At 32.6% G+C, this 23,509-nt stretch overlaps 2 protein-coding genes across 2 annotated transcripts; one reads left to right on the forward strand and one right to left on the reverse strand.

The window, feature by feature from the left end:
• The first annotated feature begins 3,276 nt into the window (after window positions 1-3,276).
• LOC109124181 (uncharacterized) lies at window positions 3,277-3,588 on the forward strand. The gene has a single exon (XM_019225964.1). The coding sequence runs from the start codon at window positions 3,277-3,279 to the stop codon at window positions 3,586-3,588; it is 312 nt and encodes a 103-aa protein (XP_019081509.1).
• A 10,490-nt stretch (window positions 3,589-14,078) lies between these two features.
• LOC100244570 (alpha-L-fucosidase 1) lies at window positions 14,079-16,691 on the reverse strand. The gene is made up of 3 exons (XM_002270594.5): window positions 15,945-16,691; window positions 15,608-15,847; window positions 14,079-15,318 (listed from the first exon to the last, which is right to left on the reverse strand). Exons 1-3 carry the CDS (start codon window positions 16,484-16,486, stop codon window positions 14,619-14,621), a joined length of 1,482 nt encoding a protein of 493 aa, XP_002270630.2. The 5' UTR covers window positions 16,487-16,691; the 3' UTR covers window positions 14,079-14,618.
• Window positions 16,692-23,509: the final 6,818 nt, after the last annotated feature.

A 23,509-nucleotide genomic window follows, 5' to 3' on the forward strand; every position in this document is an offset into this window, starting at 1 on the left:
TACCATTTTGAGCTGAGTTGTATGGACAGGAAAATCGATGGGCAATACCAACTGCTTGAAGAAAAGACATAGAAGATCGAAATTCTCCACCATTATCAGACTGTAAGCACTTAATTTTGGTGTCAAACTGATTCTCCATTTGAAGCTTGAATCGCTTAAAGATGGGAAGGACCTGATCCTTTGTTTGTAATGAATAAAACCAAGTATACCTGGAATAATCATCTACAAAAAGAATGAAATATTTCACTCCAGATGTAGATTTAATTGAGGCAGGTCCCCAAATATCAGTATAAACAAGTTCTAAAGGTTTAGATGCACGAAAATTTGAGAGCTGAGTGGGTAGTCTATGACTTTTAGCTAACTGACAATCAGAACAAACAATAGATTTATATTTCCCAGAAGCAACATTACAAGTATTCATGACTTTTGAAACAATGTCAAAACCAACATGACCTAGTCTATTGTGCCATAACTTTGCTTTATTTTCAACAGTACTAGAAAATTGGGAATGAAAAGTAGAAGCATTATTAATTCTACTATAAGGTTTCAGATTGCTGAACACAGGAAACTTGTAAAGCCCATTTTCAAGCTTGCCTTGAGCAAGAACCATCTTCGTGTGTAGATCCTTCACAAAGAAAGCATTAGAATGAAACTCAATCAAGGCATTATTATCTAAGCAGAACTTAGCCACACTAATCAAATTAGCTGAGATAAAGGGAACATGAGACACCTTCTTGAGTAAAAAAGAATGTGTATGAGAATGAAGTTGTTTAGAGCCAATATTGGAGATGGAGAGATGCTTACCATTACCAATAGTGACTCTATCTGTTCCCGTGTATGGTGAAGTACTGGTAAGATTCCCCAAATTCTGAGTCAGATGGTGACTTGCTCTAGAATCCAAATACCAACTCTCATCTGCAGGATTATTAAAAGCAGAAGCAACCATAACAGGTATATTGTTTTGATTCCCATTATTCAAAGAATGAGAAATAGTAGTCTGACCACCTTGAAAAGAGATATCAAACCTGTGATAACAGATCTGAGCAGTGTGGCCAAACTTACCACATAACTGACATTGAGGTTTCTCATTTGGATTGGAATTTTGCCTTCCACCTTGTCCATTTCTAACTCCACGTCCACGACCTCTATAGGTGTAATTATTGTTATTTGGAGAGTAGCCTTGTCCACGACCTCCATTAAACTTCCTTCCACCACCTCTGTTATTAGAGGAAGAGGCATAATTGGCAGACATTTGTTCAATCGAGCTTTTTTGCTCAAGACGATGCTCAAAGGCTAATAACATACTATGTATAGCTTCAAGAGAGATCTTATCATCTCTAATGTTGATAGTAGTAACAACAACATTATAATCGGATCCAAGACCTCCAAGAATATTCATAACCTGATCTTGTTCTGAGACAGGTTCTCCAATAGCAGCTAGATTATCAGTAGCTCCTTTGATTTTCATTATGTAGTCTATCATCGACATTGATCATTTCTTTGTGGATTGTAATTCGAGTCTGAGTTGCATTATCCTAGCTCTTGAAGAAGATGAAAAAATACTTTCCAAGGCATTCCAAGCAGAGTGAGAAGTATTATGACCTATGATATGTGCCATGATACCTGGTGTGAGCGACGAGTAGATCCAACTGAGGATTGTTCGATCTTGTCTCCTCCAAGCAACAAAAGTTGGATTCATCACTCCTGGACTCAGATCTTTCTCCGGACAGATAGAGGTTCCGTCAATGAAATCCTCAAAGCCATTAGCAAAAACGACATTATCAATCTGAGATCTCCATAGGATGTAATTCGTCCGATCAAGTTTCACAGGCAAAGTGTGATTAAGCATCTGATAGGAAGGAATGGACGCCATTGTTGAGCTTTGTCTAGATCCAATCGAACCAGAGGAAGAAGAAGACTGTGTCGGAGTAGAGGCCATGTTTGGATCGAGAGAAACAGAGAGAAAGTGAGAAAGAGAAGAAAAAATTCAAACCTTGAATGAGAGCTCTGATACCAAGATAGAAAAGCTGAAGCTGAAAACTCTGCTCTCTTTGTTAAAGTAACAAGAGAGAAAGATTTAATATATATATATATAGTGTTCAAATTAGATGGAGATAGGCTGTAATAACAACTGGTAAAAAAATAACAACTCAATAACAATAAAGCTAACAACAAGTGGGCTTCATCTCGTGACATCAGTAACCAACTCCTCTGTTCTCCTCTGTTCTTGGCTTATCAGACACTAATTCCCAACGATGCCGTTACGACGTCGTTCCGATGACGGTGCCATCATGTCGATGATGGCGCCGCTGTTGAAGTTCTTGGCTTTTAGGCTCCGATGTCGGCACTGTTTGGAGCTTCATTCCTGCAAATTGAGGACGCCCTCATAATGCTTTGGAAGTGCAGCACGAGGGATAAACAATTTTTATTCCATTAATTGTGCCCACAAAAGGCAATCTTAAAACATATATATATATATATATATATATATATATATATATATATATATATATATATATATATATATATATATTCTTTCAGGAACATTACTAAATAAAATTGTGGGTGAGCCTTTAGGTGCGTGGTCCAATAGCCCAAAAGATATAAAAAAAAAATAAAAATAATTTTGGGCTAAATATACCCCTGAATCGTACTGTGGGGGGCAACGCCCCCGCACCCCCCCAACTTATCATTTACCCGTAAAAAATACAAACTTGAATGACAAATGCTGTCACTCCACTCCACTTCGCTTTAACATTTACCCATTTTTCTCCCATCAATTGTTATCAAGGCTTGTATATATACATGAGTTTATGTGTAAATAAATAATTTTTATTATTTTTTGCTATATTTGTGTTTAATATTTTAAAATAAATAAATTATATATATCGATTGCCAAAGCAACTTATATTATATAATTTGTTTATTTTATAATATCTAAACATGTTATTATTATTATTTAAAATAATTGGCCCAAAAAAAGATTATTTTAATATAATAATAAATAAAGTAATCATAAATATGTGACATATAAAGTTTATCTTGCATTCGATATGTTAGTCCAAAGACAGACATATTGTTTTCAATTTTATTATTAATATTTATAAATTAATTTTGTATAAGGATGCCAATTACAAGTTGATATTTTTGTCCAAAGATTGAATATTGATGTTTGTGCTAGGTATCTTATTATATGTCCACATGCATATATATGTTAAATTTTTATTTATTCATGTATGTGTGGTGATTATATGACTAATTGTGAGCTTTATTATTATGAATTCAACATCTTCTATATCTGCAAATGTCAATAACATTCCTATGCTTCACGACACAAACTTTAAGAAATGGAAAGAGCATGTTATAATCGTGCTTGGGTACATGGATTTAGACCATGCATTAAGAGAGGATTGCCCTCCAGATCTTACTAGTGCCAACATTGCTGAACAAAGGTCTACTATGGAAAAATGGGAGCGATCCAATCGCATGAGTCTAATGATAATGAAACACTCAATTCCAGAAGATATAAGGGGTGCAATACATGAGGAAACCCGAGCCAAGGCATTCTTGGACCAGATAGCAAACTGATTCGCTGCAAACGAAAAGGTTGAGACAAACACTATTCTTAGTAAGCTTGTCTCCATGCGGTACAAATGGAAAGAGAATATAAAGGAGTACATTATGGAAATGTCTAATCTTGTGACTAGACTAAAGACACTAAAGTTAGAGTTGTCGAAAGACATACTTGTGGTCTTGGTCTTGGTCTTGATCTCTCTGCTTACACAATTCAGTCCATTCAAAATTAGTTACAACACACAAAAGGAAAAATGGACTTTGAATGAGCTTATTGCTTAGTGTGTACAAGAGGAAGAGAGGTTGAAACAAGAGAAGATAGAAAGTGCTCACTTGGCTTCCACATCTCAAGGATTTGGTACCAACAAGAAAAGAAAAATGGACAATAAAGGAAAACAAACTGTAGTTCCTATGACATTAAAGCAAAAGGTGCAGAAGAAACAAGATAAGGAGATCACTTGTTTCTTTTGCAAGAAGGCTGGTCATATGAAGAAGACATATAACAAATACGCTGCTTGGCATGAAAAGAAAGGTATACTTCTCAACTTTGTTTGTTCGGAAATTAATTTAGCTGTAGTGTCTACTGACACTTGGTGGATAGATACGGGTGCAACTACTCACATAAGAGTCACTATGCAGGGTCTTTTTAGATTACAGTTAAACTCTGGATGTACTTTGGATTTGGATGAGACTTTTGTAGTATCGCCGTTTAGACAGAATATAATTTTTGTTTCATGTCTGGACAAATATGGATATTATTGTTCATTTAGGAATGGAATGGTTAGTCTTTTTCTAAATTCAAATGTTATTGGTATAGGTAGTCTAACAGACAAATTATACAAATTGAACATAAAAGCCACTAATGGAAACAAAACCTTGCATTCAAGTAATTATGGCATTAAGCAAAAATTAACAAATAAGAATTCATCAATGTTATGGCATAGACGTTTGGGTCATATTTCAAATCAACGAATTCAAAGACTTGTGTCAGAAGGAATTCTTGATCCACTTGATTTCTTTAACTTTCAAGTCTGTATAGAGTGCATTAAGGGTAAACAAACAAATATGAGGAAAAATGATGCCAATAGGTGCAGTGACGTCTTGGAATTGATACATATGGACATTTGTGGTCCATTTCCTATCCTTTCTTGGAATGGACAACAATATTTTATCACTTTCATTGATGATTACTTGCGCTATGACTATCTTTATTTGATTCATGAGAAGTCTCAGTCATTGGATGTGTTAAAAAATTTCAAAGCTGAAGTTGAGAACCAACTAAGCAAGAAAATAAAGGTTGTCAGATCTGACCATGGAGGTGAATATTGGTAGATATGACGGATCCGGTGAACAACGTCTAGGGCCATTCGCTAAATATTTGATGGAGTGTGGTATCATTCTTTAATACACCATGCCAGGGACTCCAAGCCAAAATGGTATAGCAGAGAGGCGAAACCATACTCTTAAGGATATGGTAAGAAGTATGATCAATCATTCCACCTTACCAAAATCACTTTGGGGCGAAGCTGTCAAAACTGTAGTTTATATTTTGAATAGAGTCCCAAGCAAAGCAGTAGCCAAAACCCTATATGAGTTATGGACTAGTAAGAAACCTAGTATTAAGCACTTGCATGTCTGGGGTTGTCCAGCTAAAGCTAGGCCTTACAAGCCAAATGAAAAGAAATTGGACTCCAGAATAGTGAGCTGCTACTTTGTAGGATATTCTGAAAGGTCGAGAGGTTTCAAATTTTATGATCTCTCAACTAGATCCTTATTTGAAACGGGCAATGCTAAGTTCAATGAGGATGTTGAGTTAAGTGGGAGAGAGACATTAAGAAAGGTGGTCTTTGAAGAGGAATATGCTAATATTCATATTATTACGACTAGACATGGTCATATTATGTTTGATGACATTATTCAGAATGTACAATTGATAACAGAGATTCACACCTGAGATTCCTCCTGCTCAAGTTATGGAACCGATTCAAGTTTATCAAGAGGTAACTCAACAACCTCAAGAACCTCAAGTACAAGTGCCACTAAGGAGATCCACTAGAGAAAGGAGAAGTACAATTTCAGATGATTATGTTGTATATCTCCAAGAACATGAGTTTGACATGGGTTTGGAAGATGATCCAATTTCAGTTAGTTAAGTCAAACAAAGTTCTGACTCTGAAAAGTGGATAGAAGCCATGAAGGATGAGATAAAATCAATGAAAGAAAACAGTGTTTGAGACCTAGTAGAGGTGCCTGAAGGTGTAAAACCGATTGGTTGTAAATGGATTTTTAAGACCAAGTGAGATTCAAAAGTCAACATTGTTAGGTATAAGGCACACCTAGTCTCAAAAGGTTTCACTCAAAAGGAAGACATTGATTATAAGGAGACATTGATTATAAGGAGACTTTTTCACCGGTTTCATCAAATGACTCCTTTAGAATCATCATGACACTTGTAGCTCATTATGATTTAGAGCTGCATCAAATGGATGTTAAAATTGCGTTTCTTAATGGCAACATTGATGAGATAATATACATGGTGCAATCGGAGAACTTTGAGTCTAATGATTCAAAGCAACTTGTATGCAGATTAAAAATGTTTATATATGGTTTAAAGTAAGCATCCTGACAATGGTACCAGAAGTTTGATCAGGTGATTACTTCATTTGGTTTTAAGGAAAACACCGTTGATCAATGTATATACCTCAAGTTCAGTGGGAGCAAATTCATTATCTTGGTGTTATATGTTGATGATATTCTACTTTCAAGTAGTGATGTGGGACTTTTACATGAAACCAAGCGATTTCTATCTAGTAAATTTGACATGAAGGATCTTGGTAATGCATCTTTTGTACTGGGTATACAGATCTATAGGGATCATTCAAGAGGTATACTTGGGTTATTACAAAAGGCCTACATCGATAAGGTGTTGAGTAGATTTGGCATGAGCAATTGTGCATGAAGAAACACGCTTGTGGCAAAAGGTGATAAATTTAGTTTGCACCAATGTCTGAAAAATGAACTTGAGAATAAGGATATGGAGAGGTTTCCATATGCCTCGGTAGTAGGAAGTCTTATGTATGCACACGTCTGGATATTGCGTACAGTGTTGGAATGTTAGGCGGATATTTGAGTAACCCAGGTATGGATCATTGGAAAAAGGCAAAATGGGTTATGCGGTATTTACAAAGAACTAAAGATTATATGCTCACATATCTTAGATCCAGTCATTTAGAGGTCGTGGAATATTCGGACTCCGATTTCGCTGGATGTCTTGATAGCAAGAGATCCACTTCAGGCTACATCTTCATGTTGGCTGGAGAAGCAGTTTCATGGAAAAGTGTTAAACAAACACTTATTGCTTCTTCCACCATGGAGGCATAATTCATAGCTTGCTAAGAGACATCAAACCATGGGATATGGTTGCGGAATTTTATCACTCAGTTGCGAATTGTTGATGGGATTGAGAAACCATTAAGAATCAATTGTGATAATTAAGCTGTAGAATTGTATTCTAAGAACAACCGAAGTTCGTCAAAGTCCAAACACATTGACATCAAGTTCTTGGTTGTGAAAGAAAGAGTTCAGAGTCTTCAAGTATTGATTGAACACATAAGCACAAACTCCATAATTGCAGATTCGCTCACTAAGGGTTTGCCACCCAAAGTATATCATGAGCATGTCACACATATGGGTGTTGTACACATTGATGATGTGCCAGTATAGTGGGAGTTTGTATTTAGATTTTGTGTTTGTTTTCTTGATGTGATATTATGTTATGTTATCTGTACAGACCTTGATTTTAAAGACTATTGTATTTGAATTCTCTGAATTGAAATGATGACTTTCAAAAGCAGTTTAGCATCAAGTGTTGAAAGTGGAATTTGACTATTTTTAGTCATAAAGTAGGACCAATTGGAAATAGACATATTAAAGGTCACATTCTATGTAATTTCCATGCTACACATCCATACTTGATCCATGTTGCTAATTTTGTTAATGTTGTGATCATTGATGGGTCTAGTTATAATTATGATTAACGAAGGCCGCTTTGATCCTATGTTAGCATAACTAGTAGATCAAATTGTTTAAGGATATTAAGATAGAATAGCAAGATGAGCTCAATAAAGTACTATCATGAATCATTGTTAAAATATGTGGTCCAAGTGGGAGATTGTTAAAATATGGACGCACATATATGTAACATAATTCATGATTATGCTATTCGCCTCTTCCGTATCTGTTTTGTATTGGTTTTCTACAGTATGGGTCACCTTATGTGTAGAGCCCAATGCCATCACGGGCCTTAGATGATGGGCCTAAGACTCGTGAGACCCAATAGTCAAAGGGTATGGTCCCTAAGGCAGGAGGGTATAAAACCAAAAGAAACTATCTATTCTGGATGATCACAATTTTTGAAAACAAAACCTGAACCTGTTCTCTCCCACTTCCCATCGTCAGAGAGAATTAAAATAAAGGTGGTGCCCTCCACAACCTTAGAAGATCCATACATCTTCATCAAACGCATAAAATGGATTCGGGTATGTTCCATAAAATTAAGGCATGTTTTAAATGAATTGATAGATATATATACATATATCCTGTATGCGTTTTGGTGATAATGGAGAATGAATGTCCATCATATGATGCTATATACTAGACTAGATATTTGCTTTCCTATAAGAATGACGAGTAGATATTAGTCTAATACAAGAGAGAGCATTGAATAATAGTTAAACATATACTAAAGTATGGTACGATAAGGGAGATTATATGCTTGTATACTAATACAATGGGTTGGTACCCATTAGGTGTACAAATTTAGATTTTAGTCTGATAAGAACTCCTATGATCTACTTCGGGCTTTGTGTTTACTTTAGGTGGTGTGACTATTAGTTGGAGATATGTAAAACAATCTTATATTGTTGACTCAATTATGAAAGTTGAATATGTTGTAGCTTTTGAAGCTAAAGGAAGTCGTTTGACTTAAAAGTTCTTATGGGACTTAGGGTAGTTCTCTTGGTTGTATTGCCCATGAACCTAATTTGTGATCACAATGGGGGCAATGACACAATCTAATAGAGAACTTGACAAATCTTCTATACTTACAAGCTCTAAGAGAAAGGTGAAATTGATGTTCAATAAATTTATTCATGTGATAATCTAACAGATATATTCATAAAAATGTTACCTTCGATTATATATATATAAAAAAAAGATACAACATCAAAATGTGAAGATTGAGAGATCTCCTAATTGAAGAAAACATAATCATGTCTACATAGGGGGGGAAATATTAACCTAGATATATTGCACTTTTTTTTTTCTTTATCTAGGTTTTGTCCTATTTGATTTTATTAACAAAGTTTTTAATTAGGCAATCATAATGGTCTTATTATTTGAATAATATTGTACTCTTTCCTTTACTAGAGTTTCTCTCATTGGTTTTTCTTGGTAAGATTTTAATAAGACAATATTCTTATGATCATCTAAAAGGAAATGTTATAAAATACAAAAACTTGTAGATGATCATTCATATTGATATAAATCTTTTTATAATTTCCTATAAAATGAGGAGACCTCTAATGAAATATTCATTTAGTTTTCTTCTTAGTATTCTGTTTTCTCATTCCCCGATTTCTTCTCTTTCTACTTTATTTTTTACAACATATAGATAAATATTTCATATTGTTATAAATTATTAATATAACATTAGTCATTTTTATGTACCCAATCAAAGATGATCATATGAATAGAATGGTTTGTAGTTCTTTTGTACCTTAACAATCATATTACTTTCTTGTACTTAGATTTGATTATTATTATTTTATATATTTTAATTTGATTTATTTATATTTTAATCTAATTTCTTTGTAGATATATAACCATATAAATATATATACTATATTTGATATAGGGTTAATTTACTTATAATACTAGATGCTTTGTTCCACTACATTTCACTTCTGCCTCGATCTTCGACCTTAAGTCTTTCTTAGGAGTTCCACTCTATATTAGGTCTTCAACTTCAAAGTTTCTCAAGTTGGGCCCTTTGTTAGGGTCCTTCAAACCATTCGGTCTCTCTTTGAATCCTTTGGACAAAGCACAACAACCCATAGGGTGTTGGATCTTGATCCTTGGATATATATATATATATATATATATATATAATAACAATAATAATAGATTTTATGGTATGAATTCACTAATATACCCAACTTTACCTTGGATTTGAATCTTTATAATACAAATTCCTTTGAATTCAAGGTGAAGGTCCGTATAATTTGAATTTTATGGTATCTATGCCCAATGCACCAATTAAACTTTTGATTGGATTTTTTTTCAATAATTTAGACATTTTTCTATCTTTACCTAATTATGTTTTTAACAAATCGTTAAACATAATTTGACCAAGTCACAAAAAAAAAAAAGGTTTAGATATTAACTCTTAGCTATTGTCTAATTAAAAATGAAATTAATTTTCCAATAAAAAATCTTAAGGAAAAAGCTAAATAAAAAAACCTCTTACATAGGACCCAAAAAATTATAAGGCTCAACTCAAATAAATGGTCATCCACAAGAAATGCCTTCCACAAATATATGGCTCAACTCCCATTGTTGTTTGTATAACCTCAGACCATTTAGGGAGAAAAAAATTGGCCATAACATATGGGTAGTTTGGGCCAACCCATTATGGCTGTAAAGAACCTCCTTCAAGTCACATTTATTCGTGCCACTGGTATATCAAATAAAACACCACATTTGTTATTATCTTTGCATGAAAAGCAGCCAACAATAGTAATAAAATAGTTCTCTAGAACCATAATTTCGAGAAAATATATATTAATTTCGCTAAATGTAATTTTTTTTTTCAGAAACATAATTAGAATTTTTTTTTTAAAGTTCTCTCGAACCATGACTTTAGAAAAAATATATATTAATTTCACCAACGGTAATTTTCCTAGAAATATATCAAAAAGAGAATAAAGGAAAAAGGGGTGTAGATTTTCCACTTACATAAATTGAAAAGGGAAAATAGATATATATTATTCATGCTAAAAAACAATCTAAATAAGGCTTTGATATCATTGTAAAAATTTGGATTACTTTTGAAGATACCCAAGAATTATAATTTGATTGTTTCACTGATAAATTTTTTGTCTAAAGTCGTGAATAAAATTATAAATATGAAAACCACTAAAAAATTTCATAGTGTAAAAGCCTTAATATTTATTTTTATGAAGAAAACCAAAAAATTTTAAGGCCATGTTGGGTTCTTGAAAAGTATTAGAAAAAGAAAAAAAAGGGTAAATTATTTTCTCATTGGTTTTACTATGAAAAATGTAAAAAAGAAATTAAATATAATTAAAGTTATTAAAAAATTTGTTTATTTTTAAACTATTTAATCTATATATATATATAGAAGAGATAAATAAGTAAAAATTTTTTAAAATAACATATAAAAATAATCTATTAATTTTTATTTTTATTTTTATTTTCTCCTATTTTTTATTTTTATTTCATTTCTCTTATATTTTCCTCGAACTTTTTGAGAATCAAACAAAGGTTAAAGGATGAACTTTAAGAAGAAAACTCTCTTTTATTATATATATATAAAAGAAACAAAATTTCTTATCATATCGGACCAAAAATCATATTGGACTAGGCAAGGGCAATGCACTTAAACACCCAAAACATTTGCATCCATTGCCATAAAAAATATCCTATCCTATCATATCATATCATATCATATTGGACCAAAATATCATATTGTACCAGGCGAGGTCTATGCACTTAAACACCCAAAACCATTTGCATTCAATGCCATAAAAACTATCATATCATATCGGACCAAAAATTCATATTAGACCGGGAGAGGCGAGGTCAATGGACTTAGACACCCAAATCATTTGCATCCAATGCCATACAAAATATCATATCAAATCGGACCAAAAAAAAAAAAATCATATTTATCATTATCATTATTCTCATGCTGATTATTATTAGTACATGCCAACCTTGGACAGGCTAGGTGGCACACTGCAATTCCTGGAGCTTGGGATCGGATCAGAAGGCGACATTTTCTCAACACATTAGAACATATTTTTGTACCCTAATCCTCTCATATGCGAACTGTTTTTAAAACCCACAGAAATCCAAAAGATCTTCGGTGACCACTCGGAATAATGGAGTGGGATTCTTGATAAATATACTGCAATTAAAAAAAATAATATTTAAAATACCATAGTTTGGAAAATAATTCCAATTCTACGGCACTTTTGAACACGTAGGATAGATATGAAAACCCATTCCCCCCTTTCCATTTCCCTTCCCGTTTTTCTTCTCTTCCCTTCCCGTTTTTCTTCTTTGCATCAAAACTCTCTGCCCGAAAACCCACTATCCCGCACGCTGATCATGAGGTGGAGATCCTTGCTTCAACACCAATAGGAAGGAAGTGAAGTGCAGATCTGAGAAACCATTGCCCCCGGTGTTTTCTGTAAGTTTTGTGGTTATATTTGGTGGTGTGGTTGTGTTTGGTCACCGAGAAAGTGTGGGAAAGTTGTAAAAAAAATAAAGTTTTTGTTTTGTTTTACAATGAAACTGAGTAGACTAAAAATAATGGAGAAAGTTTTAATTTTTTTGTGGTTTGGCTTGTTGTGATTCTGTTTGGTTGCCAAGAAAGTGTGGGAAAGTTGAAAAAAAAATTTTTTCCCAATATTTCCTACCAGTCCAGCCCACGCACAGGGTATTTGTCCAATTTTTTTTTATTAAAAAACATAAGCTATTTGGTAATCTGATCATGATTTGAGAAGAAAGGTGATCATGATTTGAGGGGAAAGGTTGTGTTTTTCAGCGTGGCTCAAAAATCGTGGATTTAGGGTTTGTGAAATTTAAATCCAATGGCACAAAAGCAAAGAGACCCCTGGACAGATCCAGAAAGCACGGAGAAAAAAAAAACATTTTTTTGTTTGTTTTTTTAGGGGGTTTTGCATGGACTTTCCCGGAAAGCAAATGGGGGATGGATTTTCTTGGGAATCAAACGGGGATTGCACAGACTTGGGAATCAAACGAGGGTTGCAACAAAATAAAAAAATAATAACCTGATTAGATTAGTACCTACAATAATTGAAATTGAAAATTTGTTTTTTTAGGGGGTTTTCCATGGATTTTCCCGAAAAGCAAATGGGGGATGGATTTTCTTGGGAATCAAACAGGGATTGCACAAACTTGGGAATCAAACGGGGGTTTCAACAAAATAAAAAAATAATAACCTGATTAGATTAGTACCTACAATAATTGAAATTGAAATTGAAATTTAAATTCAATGAGACACTTTCAGTATAAACCCAATTTTTTAAAAATTATGAAAGGTGTCCGAATATAATTCCATTTTTTTGTAATTATGGAAGGTGTCTCTTCAAGAGACACCTTCAGCATAAATTCAAAAATTTCCACTGTTTGAATGGAAATTGTGGAAAGTGTCTTTTGAACAAGCACTTTCAGTATAAACCCAATATTTTTAAAATTGTGGAAGGTATCAAGAGACACATTTCACAATTCCCAAAAAATGGAATTATATTGAAGGTGTCTCTTGAAGAGACACCTTCTATTATTTTAAAAAAATTGGTTTATATTGAAAGTGTCTCTTGAAAAGACACTTTCCACAATTTTCATACATTAAAGAGAGACATCTTTAGCTTTAAAATCATTTCCACAAATAAAATACATATTGGATTTTGTGGAATTGTGTAAAGTGTCTTTCCAAGAGACACATTTAGTATAAATCTAATTTTTTGGAATTCTAGAAGGTGTCTCTTCAAGAGATATCTTTAGCTTTAAAATCAAATTTAAAAGACATTCAAATTTTTGAGGAAAGTGTCTTTTCAAGAGACACCTTTAATGAATATTGGATTTTTTGCCATGTGGAAAATGTTTTTTCAAGAGACACCTTTAATATAAATCAAATTTTCTGAAATTGTAAAAGGTGTCTTTTCAAGAGACACCTTTAGCTTAAATTCAATTCTTTCATGATTTTGAAAATTGTGGAAGATGTCTCTTCATTCCACGTGGTCAAAACTGTCGTAAATCTATCAATATTTTCAAAACTACCATTTTTTAATTATAATTTTTTAAAATTGCCGCAAAAGTTAAAAAAGCCCTAATGGAGTGCACGCACCGTTACACATTTCAAGGTAGTAGGTTACTATCTAATGATGACACCTATCTCTCAATTGAGACACGTCTTACCAGGGCCAAAATCTTAAGCCTCTGTTGGCCCATTTAAAGGGTATAGGGTTTTCCCATGATTTATTTCTATCCCAACTAGCCTTGTCTAAGGTAATTAATCTTAATACCATATCAAAGAGTAGATTCTGATTTTCATAGAAATAAAATTTTAATTTATATTTTATCTTTAATGAGTAATTCAAATAAAAAAGGAACGGCGCATCGTGAACCATATGTCGGGCACATGTGAAGTTGTACTCCATTGTTGGGAAGAAAAGGACTGATTTCTAACTTTCCTTTTGTCAAGGCGAAAAGCTTTATTCCTCATTCTACAGTCTCAGTGAAAGTAGTTGGGAGGGTGGTTGGTTTGAAAGCTCAACCCCACCTCACAAAAAGGAACCAGAAACGTCACAACATCCCATATGGTTGATGGCTCCCTTATTGAGAATTTGATCGACCTTTACTACTGCTTTATTCTTTTCTAGTACATCAAACAAGAGACACTATGGCATGGGTCTACACCAATCGCATTATGGTTTGAAGCGAAACATGTCGGCTGAGGGATTTATGAGAAAAAAAAATACAATAATTTTAAAAATATTTATTAAAATATGATACTTTTAAAATTATTTTTAAATTTACGTTCAATTTTGAATATAAAAATTATTTTTTAAAAAAGATAACTTCAATATTCAAATGGAGTCGTCTTTTCAAAAAGCAATTTTTAATGGGATTTTTTTTTAAGGCGATTGTAAATTTAAAAATAGTTTTAAAAGTTCCATATTCTAAAAAATGTTTTATAAAATTAATGTTTTTATTTTTCAAAATCTACTTCCATTAGAAAGTGAGTGGCCATGTGGTGGATGCCAAAAGGGATCAAAATGCAGGCCAAAAGAGGACACCAAAGGCACTCCCCTTGACTCCAGTATCCTTACTTTCAGACTCCTGGCATGAACCACCCCTCCCAGCCTGTGAAGCCTCTTGTGCCCCACCGTCGTCCCTTTTCCGACCAGTTTACCGTCGGCGTAAATCTCATGCCGTTTGATCCTCTGCCCCAACCCGATCGCTTCTTGAATCCTCACCACGTTAAACCTCAGCCCCTCATTTGCTGCCTTGATTTCAAGCCAATGCTCGTCATCTTCCTCCCTTGGAGCCCAGAAAGTCCATAAATGGTCACTGTCTAGCACATTCTCGGGGCCAAAATCACTATCCTTCCCTCCCCTCCGGCTGCTAGCTTTTATGGCGCCGTTCTCCACCAAATTCGTCGAAAATATTGTATCAACTGCGTTTCTAAATTCTCTCAATCGCTGCACATCGGTTTCCGATATAAGTCCGGTTGTATTGGGTGGCACATTGAATAGTAGCACACAGTTTCGCCCAACTGAATTGTAGTATATCTCAAGTAGTTTGCTTAGTTTCTTCGGCTTTTGGGATTTATGCCAGAACCATCCCGGCCGGATCGAAACATCGCATTCCGGCGGCAGCCAGTCCGTCCCTTTCGGATCCCCGGTGTTGATATAACTGCATCAAAATTAACAAGTTCTTAGTTAGGGTCTTCAGGTGGCACATTAGAATTAAGTAATGGTTCATGTGTTTCACATTCTGAATATAAAATGAGCTTATGCAATTAACTATTGCTGTTTGGGAAATGGGAAAATATTCCCTTTCAGATTAGTCCATTCCAGTCTATTTTATATTGAACAGACTTGATTAAGTAAGCATATATCAAATAATTAAAGAGTTCTACACGAAATCACATAAAAAATTAATGGGAAGAGTGAGGGATTTGCTTTGTTTCTAAGGGACTCACTCAACAATGCTTGCATTTCCAATGGACAGTGATGTCCGGTTGATGGTTGACCAGCATGTGCTCCCGGCGAATCCCTTCTCGTTTCCAACCCACCGGACGTCAGGGCCGGCGTCGGAAAATATGTTAATTGAAGTCTGCAATTCCCTCACCATGGCAAACCAGTCTCCAAAGTCATACGACATATTTGGCGCATTTGCGCCCTTTGCTCCATCGAACCAAATCTCTCTCACATTCCCATATCTAAAAAAAAAACCAACCAATCCAAAAAGATTACAAATGTACAATAATTTTGAGTACTTTTCTTAGAAAGCAAACCGATTGAGTATCAGTAACTTACTCATGGAGAAGCTCTTGTAATTGTGCCAAGTAGTATTCATTGTACTGCTTCTCCTTTCCATATCGTCGGTCATGTCGATCCCACGGGGACAGATACAGGCCGACATCAACGCCACGAGCCTCAGCTGCAGTGACAAGATCTCTGACCACATCCCCATGGCCGTTCCTCCAGGGACTGCTTACAACTGAGTGATCAGTGTACTTAGAAGGCCACAAGCAGAAGCCATCATGGTGCTTTGCAGTGAGAATCATGAGGGAAATTCCTGCCTCTACTGCAACTTCGACCCACTGACTAGCATTGAGCCCAGTTGGGTTGAAAATAGCAGGGCTTTCATGGCCAGTGCCCCACTCAGAATCAGTGAAAGTGTTGACACCGAAGTGGAGGAACATTATGAGTTCCCTCTCCTGCCATTTCAACTGGGATGACTTGGGAAGAGGTAGAATAGGCAATGGTGGGGTTATGACTAATTCTCTGTTAGAATCAACCAATTTGAAAGACTCTAACAGTATAATCATACACCAAAAATACCAAAACTTATCCATAATTAATGGCTAGGAGTAGTGAAGAAGAGAGGGAGAGCCCAGAAGTATAAAAAGTGGCTGGAAGATTCTCTGTAAGAAGCCAAGCCAATAAAGAAAGAAGAACAGCAAAGATAGATGATATGAGCAATCTTCTCTGGTTGGAGTTTGTTTGGTTCTAGCTATGGACTCGTTGATTGCTTGTTTCAATCATTCACGGGTTGATCTACTTTATTTATCCGAGAGTAAAAAATTGGATGGCTCTGAGGTTCTGTTTCTAAAAGACTACAAAATAATATTCATTGGGCACGAGAGACCCGTGCACAGCCATTGGGGTCAGTGGTCGTAAGGGGTGCCAATCACTCTCAAGCACAAGACAAAAGTCACAAGAAGGCCTTTTGTAGCATGTACTCTCTTTTACACAATAATTTTACTGGGTTTAGTCTTATTTATCGGTATCCATATTTTTTCTTGCCACATACGTTTACTTCCCATGAGTATCACCAATCGAGAAAGTCAAACCAACAAATAAAAACACCATGTTCCCCTCATGGTGGAGTCTCTTAGGACAATAAATTATTTGGGTATCTTCGTGTCTTCTCAAGATCTCTTCACATGGTAAGCACAACATACAAATTTTGTTAAAATAGAGCATGGAATTGGTAAATGTGCATCTTGTCGATGGCTATACAATACTTGGAATATGTGCACTTTTTGTTAGCATGGTATACAATTATTTATGATAATCTCCTAAACTTTATTCTTACTTTTAACGTTTCTTTTAAAAGAATGTGACTTAGCTTTTTTATCATCATCTTTGTAAGCAGGATTGATTGGATTTTTCATTGCTATAACTGAGCCAACCCCACTTTTGATCGGATGCTGATGAGGGGCCGGTCGTGCCTTCTAACGTCTCCATTATTGCATTAGCTCGAGGGGTGCTTTCACAAAATGAAATGGAGTTGGCTATGCCTAATCATTTGCATGAAAGCTCATCCACCGTCACGCTTCCTATCTATGTATATGCTTTAATTACCTTACTATATGCATTGCCTTTTGGCTTAATTATTTGGTTGCTAACTTAAGTGGATTGTGATGTATCCGAATATTGATTCCGGAGAATAGAAATGAGATTCATTTGTGAGGTGGTGGTCCACGTCATGAAAGATATACACACAGAAAAAGATAGAGAATATTACAAAAGCCCATAGAACTTTTGAGTTGTAATATTCTAAAGATTAATATTTTATATCGACCGTTGCTAACTTATGTGCTGATCACTCTAGCCATATTCCAATTTATTAAGCTTAGAGTCACTTTCTAATAACTTGTTATTTACAAAATCTATCATAAAAATTATTAAAAAAAAAAAGGGAGATTGGTAGTGTTTGTTTTTTGGTTGAATAAAAAAAGTTAAAATATTTGATTTTTTTTCAGCTAAAAGTAATATGGTAATATTAATTAATATAATTATAGTGAACTTGTTTTTAATAAATTCAGTTTAATTATATTGATCAATATTAATATGTTATTTTTAGTTGAATAAAAAAAATTAAATATTTTGATTTTTTCTATTTAACCAAAAAACAAATACCACTTAAGAGCTTTTTTAAAAGGATTTTGAGAGATATTAGAAATGTTTTCTAATATATGATTTTAAAAAAAATAATTATTAGATTTAAAAATTTTTGAAAATGACTTTCAAAAATCTAAAAAAAAATCACTAGAAATGATTTTTGGAGAATCATTTGATAAATGATCCTTCTAAATATCATATTTATTTATTTATTTATTATATAAAATATTACTAAAAATATTCTTAAATATTTAAAGTGAGTTTGATAGTGCTTTTATTCAAAGTATTTTTAATAGAAGTGTTTTCTTTAGAAGTGTTTTTAGAAGAATAACCTATCACATGTTTTTTTAGAAAACATTATAAGTAATTTTCTACCACTATAAGTGATTTTATCATATGTTTTAAAAATATTTCCTAAATTTTGCTTAACATCTAATTTTTTTATTTAAAAAAACATTTTCTAAATTAAAAACACTTTTTCAGAATCACTTCCAAAAGTAACTTTCAATTAGTGAATGAATTTTCTTAAAAAAAAATCATTAATGAAAGCACTACTATAAAAATACTACAAGTTAAAAACATTTCAATAAAATATTACACCCAAATGAATTTTAGAAAATTCATTAATGAGAGCACTACTAATAAAAATACTATAGGCTAAAAGCATTTTAATAAAAAATATTACACACAAATGAATTTTAACTTTAGTTAGGACTATATGCACTACCCACTTTATCATCATAATAATTTTTATCATCTTTCTTATATGATAAGTGATAATGGGATGCAAGATACAAAGGTGATATGTTTTTATTAAGTACAAAAGTTGGTTTTGGTATTCAATTATCTACCATACATGATAAAAATGATTTATTAAAGTGTGAGACAATTAATATTTTTATCAATTGTGAATGGAGGGACCGACCACTTTGTATTACTAATATCCCCAATCATCAATTTATACGTAAAGAGATGGTGAAGGTGATGAGAGGGATGTAGCACCATCCTTACTTTAATTTAATGACATTTTAAAAGAGTTCTCTACATGTATCATTTGTTTCAATGACATACTCTAGGCATGCCTAAATGACAAGTGTTGATATGATATGATAAGAATTTAAATAAATTAAATGCAAAAGATTTTGACTTCTCATCAATATTACCATGTAAAATTAGTGACCCAATTAACATTTTCCAATTTTCAATTATCCAATGCGCATCCAATTCAATATAAATATTGAATATCAAATAAAGTATATGTTAAAAAGATGAAATTATATGCATATATGGTATTTGACCATTAAATTAGACTACAATTAGGAAATATAGTGTGCGCATGTATTAATTAAATGCTAGTTCAATTTCTCTTATTGTTATGGATAAGGGTCTCCATAAAGCCCACGGCCCACGGCCTGCTTTAGGCCTGGCCCGGCCCGAGCCCGTTTATGGGCGGGCTGGGCCGCGGGCCTAAATTTAGGCCCGGAGGGCCGGCCCCGCCCGTAGGCCCGCCCCTTTTAAAAAAAAACTACAAAAATAATATATTTTATTTTTATATATATATAACTAACTCAATTAATAAACATAAAAAGAATGTCGTTTAGTTGGTTAGAACCTTGAAGTTTAAACATGAGGGGAGGGTTCGAATCCCCCCCTCTCCCTTCTTTCCCTTTGGCTTTTTTGAAAGCCATTTTAGCTTATTTCAAAAAGACCGCCGGCCCGGCCCGCCCGTTGGAGACCCCTAGTTATGGATGTGTAATATTTGTTAGAATTTATATTTGATATCATTTATCATAAATTTCAAAATAAAAAATGTTATAATATATTGAATTAATTAGTTAAAAGAGATGAAATAATCTTATATTTGTAAATTTGACCCTTCTCATATTTGAAAAATAACTTATTTTTTTATATAAATATCTTTTATCATTTCAAGTATTTACATTGTTTTGAAAATTGCACGATTCGACTTGTCAAACCATCAACTGGTGGCCTTTCTAGTTCGATTCGTCCTTTTGGACTGTTTAACTATTGAACCCGTTATGAATCGTCTGAACTAATGGTTAAATCAGTGAATCAGACGGTTACATAAGAATTGATGGTTCAATGCCCACTTTTCCCCTCTTTTCTTTTTTGTAAAAGATAGCCCGATTTTGGACATAGCCATGCACTGTAGGCCAAACACAACACAACCCAATAACCAATTGCTCGTCAGAAGGTGAATGATTTTTCTTTCAACAATATAAAAATAGTTTTCTTAAAATTTAATATTTAATTGGGGTAATTACAATAAATGGTTAGGTTAAAATATCGGTAAATGGTATATACTTTGTCCAATTGGAATAGAAGGATAGAATAAGTTTTAAAATTAGTCTGGAGGATATATGAACAATTTGTTACCCAAAAATACTTGACATACCCTTAATATGGTTTTTAAAAAGGGACATATCTTTTTCGAGCAAATGGTTTTGGCCTAACGTCCATATAAAATGCATATTTGAGCTTAAAAATTAATACAATTGGATGATGAATGGTGACATTTGAGTATTACAACTATTTATTATTTTAAAATTTATTCTTAATTACTTATGATAATTAATATATTAAGATTTTAAGAAAAAATTTAAAAAGTAATAAATAAAATCTTTCTTAAAAATCTATTTAATACTTATAGTTTTTATTTTGTTAATTTAAATTTTGATTATTATTATTATTATTATTATTATTATTATTATTATATTTTGTTTTGAAATTTCAAAATATTTTATTTTTGAACTTTAATTAAATAATGCAAATTTATAAATCATGAATTTATATACATTTTTTTTTATTTTCTTTGTTTGTTTTCCAAAGTTAAAAAAAAAAAAAAGAAATTACTTATACACATATACAAAAATGAAATATAATTTTTTTTCTCATATTTTCACACATATTCAAAACAGTATATTAAATCTAATTTATTTATACACATATATAAATGTCAAATATAATTTTTTTTTCATATTTTTACATATATTCAAGATAATTAGGATAATTTCACATTTTTATTAACATCTATAAAAATACGTAAAAAGTATCTCACAACTCTGACATTGATTATGATGTATTTGAGCATTGATTCAGGAGAAGAAAAATAAGATTCATTTATGAGGTGGCCGCCCATGTGATGAAAGGTCACGTAGAAAACTATAAAAATGCATTTGTAACTTCCACTCTATTGAGTTTTAATATTTTACATAGAGGGTTGTCACATGTTCGATTAATCAAAGAGCTGTTACTCTGACGTTTTCCACTTTATTTTGTAGTGTTAGATATGGGGTTGTCCACAACTCATTGATTTGCACTCCTCACTGCATTTTCAATACTATTACATCATGCAATCGTATTGCAAAACTACCTTCCAAATTCAAATTTGATATATTAGGAAATATTTAACACCCTTATGGGTCAAAAAAATTAGGTGGCTTCATAATGTATCACCCAACTTGTACTATTTTTTTTCCCTCTAACTATTAATTTGGTTCCTAACAACCAGGGATTATATAGGGCTCGAATCCCCACCAAAAGATTTGCAATGTGTTGTGCCAGCCATCGGGGCAAGATTGTCCCTTAATATATCAACTGCACCAAATATATATATATATATATACTCAAATTCAACATATAAACATAATTTTTAAAAAATGTTTTAAAGAACAAATTAATTATAATTATTTTATAATTAAATGAAAAAATTTCATCTATTTGAATATAAAAAATATAAAAATTATCTTGATAACTTTCTTCATAGAGTTTTTAATATCATTAATATATTAATTAAGTATTAAAAATTATACATATATTATCATTTATTTTATATCATTTAATACAATTGAATTAAATGAATTATAATTTTAATATTAAATATATTTTTAAATTGGACATATTATAATCAAATATTACAATATTATTATCGAATGATATTTGATATAATTTAATAATAAATGTATACTTATGAAATTCATATTTTTTTTATTAACATATACAATATTATTATCAAATATAATAAATTATATTATATATATCAATTACAATTCTATTATACTTATACTTTTATTTTTAAGAGTTTTTTCTTCAATTTTTATAATTTCTGATTAATTTTAGATTCATCGATATTTTGTGTCAGAATATCCATCGATATATCTCCGATATATCAGTAAAATGTAAGTACTGATATATCTGTAATTATTGATATTTTCATCCTTACTCACAACTTAAGTTTTTTGAATCCTTTGTTGGATTACGTACTAATTTAATGAAAATCAAGATGTTGAAAGTACTTAGAGGTCAAGATATATGGTTGAAATTATATATAGATGAAATTAAATTCATCAAGTGTTCAAATTATTGTTCTTCTTGAAATATTTTTTAAAGAGTTATATTTTGATTTGATACATCAGAAAAATAGATGTGTTACATTAGAAAAGTCCTAAGTAAGGATAAATGGAACAAAATATCAACTTAAACTAAACAACCTAATGCAATAACATAATAATTCATGATCAAGGTTTAAAATATCATGATTTTTCAACGATATATCACTTATAAGTCAAGGTGACACAAAAAGAGATGCAAATATTTTGGCCATTAATTTCATAAAATTGTCTATTTCACATTGTTATGTGACCCCATATGTAATATGAAAAAAATTTCTCCAAGAGGAGATAAAAAACCATAGAGAATCCTTCTTCCATTTTAACTAAAAATAGGCATACAAAGTTCTCACTAGCATGGAGATGGAAAATCTTCTTCTCAGAAATACAAAGAAGAGAAAGAGAGTATACCACAAAGATTACCACAATGGTTGAAGGAGTAACCTTCATAAGCAAAACTGAGGGAAATTACCCACAATGAACTTCACCTTCAGCACTCTTGAGCCCTAAAATGTTACTCCAAGAGTCAACCCCTATTTTCCTCTTTTTCCTCCTCTTTTCTCCTTCATGATCTGCTCTCAAATCTAGTCTTCTCTACCTCCAAACATAGCTGTAGGTGCTGCCAAAAAATTAGCAACAAGAGCAGCCCAAAATGTGGGCCTTTTTAAAAAACCATTCTCATGGGTTGGAACCCATATGTGGGCTAGCCCAATAGTGCAAACTTATGATTTTTATTTCTATTTTTTTTTTTCAAATATTTTCTCATGCGTATGGGTGTGAAAGCATTCCTTATGACTTCAGCGCCTCTTTATTTCACTTTCCAACAATCAAACATACCATAAAAATCCAACATGCATCCAAACAAACCATAAATACCCCAACAATCAAAGAAACCAACAAAACCATAAAGCAAAAAAATATCTATAGAAACACACTCACAAATTTGAAGGAGGAAAGAGTGATTAAGAAATTTTCCCTGACAAGCCCTAGATAAGAAGAGAAACTAAAGAAGAAATCACTCGTTTGTGTTGGAAGTGAAATCTGGAAATAACAATAGTGGCA

This window comes from Vitis vinifera, chromosome 16 (assembly GCF_030704535.1).
Source record: "Vitis vinifera cultivar Pinot Noir 40024 chromosome 16, ASM3070453v1".
Classification (NCBI taxonomy): Eukaryota; Viridiplantae; Streptophyta; class Magnoliopsida; order Vitales; family Vitaceae; genus Vitis; species Vitis vinifera.